The sequence below is a fragment of the Dama dama genome, chromosome X, assembly GCF_033118175.1.
Source record: "Dama dama isolate Ldn47 chromosome X, ASM3311817v1, whole genome shotgun sequence".
NCBI classification, from domain to species: domain Eukaryota; kingdom Metazoa; phylum Chordata; class Mammalia; order Artiodactyla; family Cervidae; genus Dama; species Dama dama.
Window position 1 is genome coordinate 55,433,852 of NC_083714.1, and position 11,899 is coordinate 55,445,750.

The 11,899-nt window shown below is 55.3% G+C and overlaps 1 protein-coding gene across 2 annotated transcripts; it reads left to right on the top strand.

Moving 5' to 3' along the window:
- The first annotated feature begins 1,754 nt into the window (after positions 1-1,754).
- PRRG3 (proline rich and Gla domain 3) lies at positions 1,755-11,658 on the top strand. 2 transcript variants are annotated; one of them, XM_061136371.1, is made up of 4 exons: positions 1,755-1,837; positions 4,498-4,535; positions 5,577-5,737; positions 6,086-11,658. In XM_061136371.1, the coding sequence occupies exons 2-4, from the start codon at positions 4,529-4,531 to the stop codon at positions 6,611-6,613; spliced, it is 696 nt and encodes a 231-aa protein (XP_060992354.1). In that variant the 5' UTR covers positions 1,755-1,837; positions 4,498-4,528; the 3' UTR covers positions 6,614-11,658. The 2 variants fall into 2 exon arrangements, with proteins under 2 accessions (XP_060992354.1, XP_060992355.1); XM_061136372.1 differs by lacking the exon at positions 1,755-1,837 and adding an exon at positions 3,363-4,007.
- Positions 11,659-11,899: the final 241 nt, after the last annotated feature.

Sequence of the window (11,899 nt, forward strand, 5' to 3'; positions counted from 1 at the left end):
CTGGGCCCTGAAGGAGCTCCATTCGCAATCCTAGGTGAACTTGATTTTTTCCGTGGAAGTCCACTCAACAGGCCAGGGAGCCGGCCTTGCTGCCTTCCTTGGGGAGGGTTCAGATGGTCTGTGCTGAGCAGAGAAGGCTCCTGCAGCCTTGGAAGAGCAAGTCAGCCAGGGGAGGACTCTGCAAACAGGAGGCAGGGATGGAAAGGAAAGCACCACTGGAGTGGGGGAAGGGGAGGAAGAGGGGACCGAGGCCCTGACCAAGGCTGCTTTCTGCCATTCCCCGCCCCCCGGGGCAGAACCGGAAGCAGCTGAGCGGTGGAAGCTTTCCAGCCAGGGCAGGTAGGTATTTCTCTGCCTGGAATGGGGGGCGAGGGTAGTTCCGGGGGCCGTCTTCCAGGCTTATTGTGCCCCCCAAACACCAAATTAGGAGGATGCGTCAACTCCCTTGTGGGGCTGGGCTCCATAGGTGCAGAGAACAAAGACAGCCCCCCAGAATCCAGCAGGCCTCATGGGCCTCTCCTGGGAGGCTTTGGCTGCCTGGGCCCCAGAACTGGCCTGCCGTCTGTCAGCCACCCACCTCTCCTGGGTTCTCCCCCACTTGTAACAACCCTCTGCCACCAGCGTCCAGTCGGTCGGTCGTACTGAACCTCCCACAGGGAGGCCTCCTGAGGGCCCCCACCCCCACCCAGCGCTCCCCTGGAAGACCCAGAAGATTCCATCCTCGCCCATTTCTGTGCCCCAAGAGTCCCCAAGCCCATCTCTTCCTTTATTTCGCGGCAGCCCCCAGAGAGGGCGGCGGGATTCTTCCCATTTCCCAGACTTGACCAGAAAGAAGGCTGCCATCCCGGGGCAGGGGTGGGGGGTGGGGGTAAGTGACGAAGCCTAGGTCACCCAGTCATGGGCGGCGGAACGTGGCCTCGACCCGGCCCTTCTTCTGCAGGCCGACTGGCACCCGGCCGAGGCAGGTCGGGGAGGCCGGCTCGCGCCTCGCTTGGCTCCGCGGGCAGTCGGGGCGGGCCGGCTGGAATGACAGGTGAGCCGGGACGGTGGGCACTTAGGGGGTTGGGCTGCGCGGGGTCACCTGGCGCGCCGGCTTTGGGTGCTGCCGCCCGAGCCTGAGGCGGCGCGGGGCTTCCGAAGGCCGGAGCCCGGGGGTAACGCCGGGGCCGGCGCCTCCGGCCGAGGGTCGAGGGGGCGCCCAGGGCCAGCCGACCAGGCCCCGCCCCCTGGCGGCTCGGGCGGGGGCAGGGGCGGCGCCGGAGGAGTGGGGCGCGGGCGCGCGGTGCTCGGTGCGCGCCGCCGCCCCTCCGGCCCAGCTCGCCCGCCCGCCCTACCCCCTCAGCCCGCTCGCGTTGCCCCCCACCCCTTCTCCTCTCCTCGGCCTGGCGGCCCCGCGCGCGGTGCGACGCGACGATCGCGGCCTGGCGTTCGGGGCGCGGGGTTCGTGGCGCTCGAGAGTGGCGCGCCAGGCGCGGGGCGCGAGGCCAGACCTGGCGCGGCAGGGAGTGGGGCGGGGGGGGGGGCGGGCAGCAGCGGAGCCCCCAGAGGAGAGCAGGGCCAGGGGGGTACAGAGGTAATGGGTAGGGCCTGGGAATCCGGCTGCGAGGGGCGGGGAGCTCCAGGCGCACTTCGGCCCTGGCCGGGCTGAGCCCCGCAGGGGCGCCCGGGGGTAGCGGGGCGGGGAGGGAGGGTGGGAGGAGACGGCGGGGCCGGGCCGGGGGGCTTGGCCGACGGGGAGCAGGTGGGCGGGGACAGGGGCCCTGCTGGAAGAGGCGCCGCAGCGAGGTGGCGGGCTGCGTGCACAAACAGGGCGGCCGCCTCCTGGGCCCGGAGAACGGTGAGGCCGCTGGGGTTGGGCGCCCCGGCCCCGAGGGCACAGTTCCGCGTCCAGGACCCCTGAGCCGGGCGCTGGGCACTGTGGGGGGAGGATCTGGAGGCCTGGCCGGGCCACGGTGCCAGGGATTCTGCAGCCGACCCAGCTGCTGGGCCAGAGGCTGGAGTTCTTGGGCAGCGCGCCGGTGGCGGGCACTGGTGGCGGGCAATGGTGGGCGAGGACAGGCACCTTCAGGGCTGGCATGAGTGGAAAGGGGCCGAGGAGGGCCCAGAGTTTGAGTTGGAGGGTCACTTGGGAGTTCCGTGTCACCGGGTGGGTTGATGAGTCATGAGATTTGGGGATCACAGAAGGCTTTCCTGGTGATCAGTTCTGAGTGAGGGCAATGAAGAGGGCTGGGATTTGGAGAAGCGTTTTTGAGGCCACCTTTGGGACACTGGGTGCTCTGGTGGCTGCCGGTCCCCATGCGAAGGACTTTAGAGCCGACGTCCCAGAGTGCTGGGACGGGGCAGCTGCGGTCCGGGGAGGGGTTAAGGAAGGTCTTTGTGGTGGCGGGTCCCAGCCTTCCTTCCTTTCCAGGCCTTCAGGATTCAGCTGAGTTCCTGTGGGGAGTGGGTTAAAAATTCCTCCGGCCTACAGTCAGCCTTAGAGTATCCACCAGGGGCAGGAGGGACATATACGTGCGTGACTGCCGCAGCATTCTCTGTCGTGGAGCCCTCGCGCTTCCTCACTGTTGCCATAGTAACGGCCTATTGATGGTGTATTTATAGGGAAGAAGCAGGCGCTAAATTTTGGGGAAGGAGGGGGAGGAGGCCTCAGGCAGCAGCAGTGAGGGCGGTCACGGAATTTTTAATGGAGTGGGCCATGCCCCGGAGCTGTTTGGGAGAGTTACTGGCTTGTCTGAAGCTTAAAAATGAACTAATGATTTATGCAGGTGTCAGGCTAACCTAGTTGGCCTGTGATACCTGTGGGTGTGTGTCCACCACGGTCGGGTATGTTTGGGACAAGGCATAGCTATCTAGAAGCTGTTACATAATTTCTGCACAGAAGAAAAATGTAAAAAACAACACTGCAGTTCTCATTGATAAGCAATGAGATGTATTTTTCTGTCGTCACTTATTAGTAAGGCTTTACTCATTCTTTTCAATTCCTGACACAACAGCTCCATTTTTCTTCAATCAAAAACCTTGCTGTTAGGCACGCCACACCCACACCCTAGACACATGACTGGCACTGGCCTTAGGGGAACCTCAGAGATCCAGAATGGAAGCAGGATTTTGAGATAATATTCCATCTTCTCTCTTCTAAACACCAAGGGTCAACTTTTCTCACCATGGCAGGCCTGTCTGTGGACAAATTCCCATGTTAAGAGTTTTGGGTGGGATTGTTGTGGGGTACACAAGAGAAAGGCTCCCTCAACATGGTGTTTCCATAGACGGATGTTAGCTTTGCTCTTTTTCCTTCAGTTTTCATTTCATTTATGATTCACATTCTACCTGTTTGCCAAAAGGATTAGAGGATATATTTTAAATATACATAAGATTGAAAACATAAGGAGAAAAATGAATACCATGTTACAGGGGAGAAAGCATATGTGTTTAATAGCTAGGCTTCCAGGGAGCCTGTGCTTTATGGTTAATGTTAACACTGAACTTCCTGGCAGCCTAGGCAAAAAGGGTAGCCCCATGGGTGACACCGTTGTGTCTAACATCCAGTTAGTCATAAAACCAGAGCATCTGCTTGGGGAGGGGAGCCATGGGGTGATTGCTCCCAGATGTGGACAGCTTGGCCAGTGCTCCAAAATATGTGCGTGAGTGGGAGTGTATGCTGTGGGTGGGGTGCTGCCATCATGGTTTACATACTGGCTGGATAATTCCTGAGCTTTCGGCTGATAGCTCCAATTAGAAGGAACGGTCTCATCTAGCCAGCGGCTCAGTTTTGAATGTGTCCATCCATGTCTAGGTCCTCTGCTGCTGTGTTGTTTAATGCACAGAGAGGAGAGATGACTCTGTTTCAGGAGATCCTTGCCAGCCTGTCTGGTGAAGAGGAACACAGCAGGTCCTCTGGGCTTGGGCTGTGACTTTGGAGATGGTTGTTGTGGCTGTGGGAAGCGTTTCCAGTGCCCACTTCTTAAACACGCGTTGCCTGGTTTCAGGGACCGTGCTTGTCTTTAGAGGTATGTGCAACTTGCCGTTGTGAGCAAGCTCTGTTCCCCAAACAGGTCCTGTCTCTGTCACTGTTGACTTGCTGGACCTTCCCTAAGTGCCCCTCTTTTCTCTGGGGTCTTTTCCAAGTCAGAAGTGCACACAATCGTCGAGTCAAGTGAGGAGGGCAGAACCTCAGACTGTAGGAGTTTTTCTTTTTATTTAAAAAAAAGAGAAAAGGTCAAGCCTTAGGTCTAGACTCTCAGACTGTGTTCTTGGGGGAAATAGCTGGAAGGTTTGCTGTGGGCTCTGCTGCGCCTCGGGGAGCTCCAGAGGAGAGCTTGGACAAGGATGAGAGTGACAGGGCTGGGAGAGGCTGCACAGAGGGTGTTGTGCACCATGAGGGGCTGCTGTGACCTTTGACCAGGCCAGTGTGGTTGGGGTCACATCCCAGGGCCAAGAGGGTGCCCTGTAGTTTTGGAGGTGTGATTTCACCATGACTCTGCTTTCCTCCTTTGCCAGGCGAGTGACATACTGGATCTGACAGAGAGCCATGGCAGGTGAGTTTGTCTGGGCCCTGGCCTAGTGGGGAAGGGCTGTGCCTAGGGCTCATAGAAAAGTGCTATCCTACCTTTCAAGGCCTTCCCAGCTTTCATTGTACTGAGGGTGTTCCCATGGCTCCTGTCCAATTGTCTGGATCTCATCTTTCCACTCTCAACTCTTCGGCACCCTTCTGGAGCACAGACTCCCCTGGAGAGGTGTGCCTACCTAGGCTACTCGGAGAGAAGCTAACATGGCCGGCCATGGGGGTTTAGGGAGGGGTGCCTGCCTGGGACCAAGAGGCCTGCCTGACATGAGGACTAAGAAACTCCAACTCTAGGGGCACACTAGGAGCAGATGTCACCTCTTCTTTCATCTTCCAAAGTCTCAGCTCAGGCTTCTGGGGGTGCCAGTCAGCTCAGCTGGAACTGGGGGTTCCACTTGGGAATAAGAGGATATGGCTCCCACTCTGTGACATTTTGGCTGAAGGCCATCTGTGCCCAGTTTCCAAAGGCCTAGACTCTCCATCTCGAGCCTGCTGCCCCTCTTCCCAGAGGTCCTCTCAGATTCACGTGTGTCCAGTGTCCCGATCTCCTGCACCAGGGTTTGTACTAGACTGTCTAGGGTAGGACTCTTGATACCAGGCCATCCGACAGCCCAGGTGGCCATTCAGGTGGGGGATGCCAACATCAGCCTCACAGGGAAATGCATCCTTATGATAAAGGCTCTGATTTTCTCTTTTGGAGGTGAGGTAGAAGATACTGGGGACGTATTCACTGGTGACTATAACATTCGAGATGTGTCATGTGCAAGGTTCTCATGCAAAACACACTTCCCTCTTACGAGGGCCCCATTGTCCTCCAGAGTCTTGTCGGCAGATACAGCATGGTATCAGAGAAAGTCAGCCCTCCCATCTGTTGTACATGTCCAGAAGGGTGTCCTGTCTGCTAGCTCTGCCTTGCTTCCTTCCATCCTTGAGCCTCTGTGCCCAGGCTGAGTCTGGTCGGCAGGTGCCTCTGGGCCCCTCCACCCTCCAGGCCTCAGCACAACTTTCTCCTCAGTGTTTCTGGAGGCCAAGAATGCCCATTCGGTTCTGAAACGCTTCCCTCGTGCCAATGAGTTCCTGGAGGAGCTGCGCCAGGGCACCATTGAGCGGGAGTGCATGGAAGAGGTCTGCAGCTACGAGGAGGTCAAGGAGGTTTTCGAGGACAAGGAGAAAACGGCACGTACCGCCCTGGGGCTGGGTGCTGGGAGGACAGCTAGCCTCGGGAATAAGTCACACCCGCCCTGAGATCTCAGATGGATCAGAAGCAATGAAGGGAAGCCATCTGAGTCCAGGGCAGGGCCACTGGGGCCCTATAAGAACAGCTCACCTGTCCTTAGAGCCCCGTCTGCCAGACTCATGGCCATGTTGTCCTCAGTCCTCAGGGCATTCCACGGCCTTGTCAGTAGCTCTCAGAGGCCAGTCAGGGTGGGGGCAGGCGCAGACCCTGCGGAACTTGATCCCTACCTGCTGAAGTCAGAAGTGCTTACATGTGAGTGTCAGCTGCCCTTTGTCCTTCTTTTGCAGATGGAGTTCTGGAAGGGGTACCCGAATGCGGTCTACTCAGTCCGAGATCCTGCACAGAGCTCAGATGCCATGTACGTGGTGGTGCCCCTTCTGGGGGTGGCGTTGCTGATCGTCATCGCCTTGTTCATCATCTGGAGGTGCCAGCTGCAGAAAGCCACCCGTCATCACCCCTCATATGCTCAGAACCGGTACCTAGCGAGTCGCGCAGGGCACAGCCTTCCCCGGGTCATGGTGTACCGGGGCACGGTGCACAGCCAGGGAGAGGCCTCTGGGCATCGGGAGACAGGGAGCCACCCACAGGTGGTGCTGGGGCCCAGTCGGGGGGGCAGAACCACCGTCCGGCTCGAGAGCACCCTCTACCTTCCCGAGCTGTCTCTCTCCAGACTGTCCAGCGCCACCCCTCCCCCGTCCTATGAGGAGGTGACAGCTCCCCAGGAGAGCAGCAGCGAGGAGGCAAGCGTGTCTTACAGTGACCCACCCCCGAAGTATGAGGAGATCGTGGCGGCCAACCCTGGCTCAGACAAGTAGTGGGACGCGTGTCCTGTCCCATGTAAACGCCTCATTCAGGGGCCTCCTTTTTGCTTTTTAACTTTTTAAAGACTGTGCCACCACAAAACAGCCTTAGCCTCCTCGTTGCCAAATAATTTCCTTACCGTGGATCTGTAGGAAGTCAGTTGTCAGAGACAGGTGGAGGCGGGTAGGGATCATGCATGCATGGAAACCCCCTGGTGAGAGCCGTGGGCCAGAGAGCCCAGCTCTTCCAGAAGCTCCCACACCCCTGCCATCTGGCCCTCCTGTCAGGGACTGGCTTCTCTTATGCCAAAGGAATCACCCCATGCAGTTGACTGTGGCCCCAGGCTCGAGCCCTGGGACCCCGCAGCTGGCCGGAGACCTGTTTGTCTGAAGCCTCACCGCAGAGTTGAGGGAGAGAAGCCAGCCCTCAGTGCCCTTTTCCCTCACTAGCCCTGTGCTCTCTGTCCTCACTCACATTGGACAAGGACAAAGACAGAACAAAAACAACAGTAATAACATAATGAACACAATACAACAAAATGATACCACCTGGGCCACTGATAGGGGTTCAAGGGAGATCATTCACACAGATGGGTGACACCCCCCCATACCCACCCCACACTCCCAACCAGGTTCAAAGGAATGTCTGGAGCCACCTGAGAGGAGGACAGGCCATGTGAAGGATGAGGGCCAGGAGCTGGCTGGCCACGCTACCCCCTCCATACTGGGGACGTGGTCATTTGGAGGGGAGCTCTGGTCCTACTGTGCTTGGCCTCCCTCAGACCTTGGCTCTCCAGGCTCTCTTTCAGCTGGGCTAAAAGCCACTACCCATTGGCCTGAGCCATATCATGGCCTCGGGAAAACAGATAAGGCTAACCCTGCCTGTGGAGCCCGTGGCCTTTGAACGGTTGGGCCACAGGCTGCTGTAGAAGGCTGAAGTTTTCTCCTTGTGAGGTTGGCCTGTAGGATGATTAAACCCATGAACTTGGTTTCCTCAGCATTGTGCTCTCTGACCTTCAACTTTTAGGCAACTGCCCTTTTTTGTGAGTAGGTGTGTTGAGATGACCTTGAATTTCAGACGGCTGATTTCTTCTTAATGATGGTGCCCACTTGGGGAGAAGACCTGAAAGTGTCCCTTTTTAGAAATTTCTTTGTGGGGGACCTGGGTTTGAGGGCCTGTCTGGGATATGCTCTGTCATTGCCAGGTGGTGGTCCGTTTTTAGCAACCCCTTTCTGTGGCCCAGGAACTGTCCACCTCTCCATTTCAGTGAGGCTTTGGACAGCAGTGGGGCAGAGGTGACCCGCCCTTTAAGTGTCAGTGACATGCAAAAGACACTGTCAGCACTGCCTCCCCACCCCTCCATCTTCATCCTCCTGGCCTCAGCACCAAACCGTTTTTCCTCTGTGGTGCTTTAAAAAATGTAGCAAATTTTTGTGGGGCCCAAAAGAGTGCACAGCCAGGGTCTATTGGCAACCACAGCAGTTTAAAACCCACTGAGAAGATAAGCTTCTCTCTGTCTAAACAGCTCTCCAAGGCAGGCCTTGTGCCTCATTCTTTGAATGTGGCCCTGCCTAGAGGCCACAGACAACTTCTGGAGGCCCCTCCGGTCCTGGGCACTCACCCAGAAACATGCTTCAAGCAAGGAGGCTTGTGTTCTTACCCCAGCGAGGCCGCCAGCTTGGCCAACTCAACCCTGTGGCCCGGGTTTTCCATCCTTCCCCTACCTCACAGGCCTGCTGGAGGGTGATTGAGCTAATGCCTGTGTAGTGCTTGAGACACCAGGAAGCCCAGTGCAGTTTGCCCTTAGGAAGATTCTTCTAGAAATATGTAGATCACGAGGCACCCGTTTTAGCAGAGGTCTTCGGAGGGCTGTGAAGTCAAGTCTCAACCTGAGGAGTCAGTCTCCTGCCAGTTGGACCATTCCTCCCTTCTCTCTCCCCACCCATTCCACCCCGAGAGCTCCCTGATGCCAGAGGTGCTGACCAGGTGGCATCCCACCTTTCCTTCCTCCCTCTTTTCCTCCTTCTGGGCCTCCAGCACCGCACCCCTGCCTTTCCTCCCAAAGGCATTTTGGGTGTCCACTGCCCCTGCTTTGTCCATGAGGGATGCTGGGACCCATCCTCTTCAGCCATGTTGGAGGACCCAGGGCACCCTGAGGATCCGGGGCCTGTCCCTGCCGTCCCCGCGTTTTCTCAGGGGCCATGCCTGTGTGTAAGCCAGAAGCATGGGAGAGGACACTTAGCCCTCTGTGTCTCCTCCCCACTGGGCAGAGAGCCAGGAGTGGGCCCCACAGACCCGAGCCAGAGGGAGGACGCTGGGGAGTGCCTGCTCCCATTGGCCCCTGTCAAGCCCTTTCCTGCCAAGCTGCTCACTGTTTGCAGCCAGTTTGAGGTGGGAGCCGGAGGGATGCCCGGGAGCCCAGCCTGGGGCGGAGACCAGCCTGTGTCCTGCGGGTGCCAGCTCTCCCGTTCTGGGGCTTCACAGCATTCTTCCACATGGGGTTCCGTGGTCCCCGGGACGTTTCTCACAGTTTATCTTAGACAAAAAGGCTGTACAGTACACCATGGTCATAACTCCCTTGCGGTGCACATTTGGCTTTAAGAACGCCCTGTACATATCTTTTCCAACTCTGTCTTTGTATGGATGTCGATTTGATACAATGTTCAATCTGCGATAGCCACATTTTTGTTGCTTTTGGACTTCGGGTGTGTGTGTGTGTGTGTGTGTGTGTGTGTGTGTGTGTGCACATGTGCATGTTGCCTTTTCTCACATGCTTATCTGAAACAATAGCCGGCGTGTGGCTATATTTGTACCAGGAGGGTTCCGGTCTGAGGGGAGAAATGTCACCTCCCAGGGCTAGGCAGCCTGAGGACAGGACCCTGAGTCAGGAAAGCTGAGATGAGCTGCTGGAGCAAGCCCTCCAGAGTTGCCACCTTCTGCCCTCCTTCACTAAAGCTTTTGGAAGAGGATGAAGCAGCTCTATCCTGTGGGCCTCCCTTCTATGGGACCCCCGACTCACACACTCTTTTGGAGCAGTGCCCCCAACCTCTGGCTCCTGTTCTGTGGGTGTCAACAATGGAAGGAAATCTGAGCACTCCTGGGCCTTTTAGGTTTTTCTTTTTCTTTTTGGTGGAAAGATGTGTGACTGTTGATTTTGGGGTATGGCGGGCTGGTTATTTAGATATTTTTCATTTAAAAACAAAAAGGCTTTAACAAATTCCATGGAATGTGACTTTCACGTGTTTTCAACCAAAATTTTTTTAAGACTTTTTGAAGCGAGCATCACTATCTTGTCCCTCCCCTGCTACTCCCCATCACCTGGGGTTTTTCAAAATGAAAGCACAAGCGGAAGTGTGTGCGGCCCCAGGACAGCTGCCTTGTGCCCTGGCTGACGGACATGCGACACTGTGCCGTCTTAGCCAGAGGCCAGGGGCCTCCTCTTCAACTTGCGAATCCCACTGCCGTTAGTGTGAATTCCTTTGGGTGCTTCGGAAAATAGGAACCTGCCCAATCTGTTGGACTGTGTCTTTCTGCTAGCCTGAAGATGACCAATCTGGGATACAAAAGCATCTTTCTGCTAAGGAGTTGGAGCCAGATGGCTCCTCTCTGGCTGGGGGTTGATCTTTTCACAACCAAATGGCATCACACAAGAACTAAGAACAACACTGCCTCTAGATTGTTCCTTTGTCCAAGAGAGGGAGAGAGAGATTACTAAGAGAAATTCTCTTACTCACCTATGCTCTGTCTTTCTAGGAGTGTGCATGTGTGTGTTATGTGTCATGTGTGTGCCCTCACATTCAAGGCCAAGATGGAGAGCTGGGTAGCCAAGCTGCTGTCTAGGCTGCTTGTCAGCATGACAAGGAATGCAGCTCCATCTCAGGATTGCACCAATTCAGAAACAAGCACATCCTCCCCACTGAACTCTAGTCATACTAATCAGTATAATTAGCTAATTTAAAAGTACTGTAATCAAACTGCCTGCAACTGTGGTAAAAGCCCATTAATTCAAAGCCCACTAGTTCAAAATGTAGGAAAAAAAAAACACTTTTTTTCCCACCAAACTCTAGATAATGCATGGTATCTGCGATTCTTCCTCTGTAGAAATATTCCCAATATTCTTCCCTTGAGTCAATTTTCAGGTTCATATGTGTAAGAGGGATCTAGTTTAAAACGAGTCCCTTTTCCCAATAAAAGGCTCATGATATGATGGATCCCTTCACTGTGCCTTCAGCAGTTCTCGTATGTCAGGCTCTTTGTGTACACGATGACCTCTGTTCTGTCTCTACTATGTGCGTGCTGGGTATGGCAGCGTTTCATTCTCCTCCCTTATTTGCTCTGTGAATAAAATAGTTTGTGAGCTAAATTGCAATTTAAAGTGATATAACTGTGCATCATGATAAATAGTCTGTAAAGCAGATATTTCACCATCAGTCCGGCCACCCCCATCATTCACCCTCAAATATTCAAACGTAGCAAGCTTTCCCTTTCCCAGGCTGTGGGTGGTGAGGCTCATCTGAGCAAGAATTTCCCTGACAAAGAGATCCAAACAGCCAGCCCACCCGCTCAGGCTCAGTGCCTCCACAGTTGTCCCACTGTCCTGAGCTCTGTGACCGGCGCCCAGTGCCTGACCCCCGCCCGCCCCCAGCCCGAGCATTAACACAGATATTCAAGATGGGGACAAGTCCCACAGCTTTTTATGCCTCCCCATCTGTCTCCCTGTATGGATGCCACTTTCCCAGGCTTGAACACACCTGTTCTTTCACTCTGTGATTGTGACTCTGTGACAGTGGAAACCCTGATATGTGCAACCGAGCTTCTAGACGTGATTACTATGAAATGGATTCATTTTGGTATCACTTTAAACTGTGCTCGTAATTCATGCGTTGACCCATGTCGGCTGGCAAATCTGTACATTCACTCATATGTCAGGATTTCACTGAAGCCTGGGGTAACAAACAATTGTACTTCTGCTTTCTCTCTCTCTCTGTAATTGTTGAGTTTAGCTGTTAAGTTTTGTCTCTTTCTGTACCAGAAGATAATGAATAATAATAAAGAGCAAATGGCATTCACTTGTGTTCTCTCCTCACCCATCTTGGATCGCTGCTGACTCTAACTTCCTTGGGATATGGAAGGTTGTGGGCCAAACTTGTTTTTCCAAGAGTCAGACTGTAGATAAGGAAACAGCCCGAACCAGTTTAGAAGCAGGAAGCAGAGAGGTCCTGGGTCCTAGAGCTTGTCCTGTATGTGTAAGATGATCTGCCGACCCATCCCCCTGGGAGGGGGTTAGTAAGGTCTGCCAC

Bases quoted from the DNA above. Each gene is read 5' to 3' on its own strand.
- PRRG3 (XM_061136371.1), top strand. The intron at 5,738-6,085 runs GCACGTACCGCC...CTTCTTTTGCAG, and splicing joins TCGAGGACAAGGAGAAAACG to ATGGAGTTCTGGAAGGGGTA.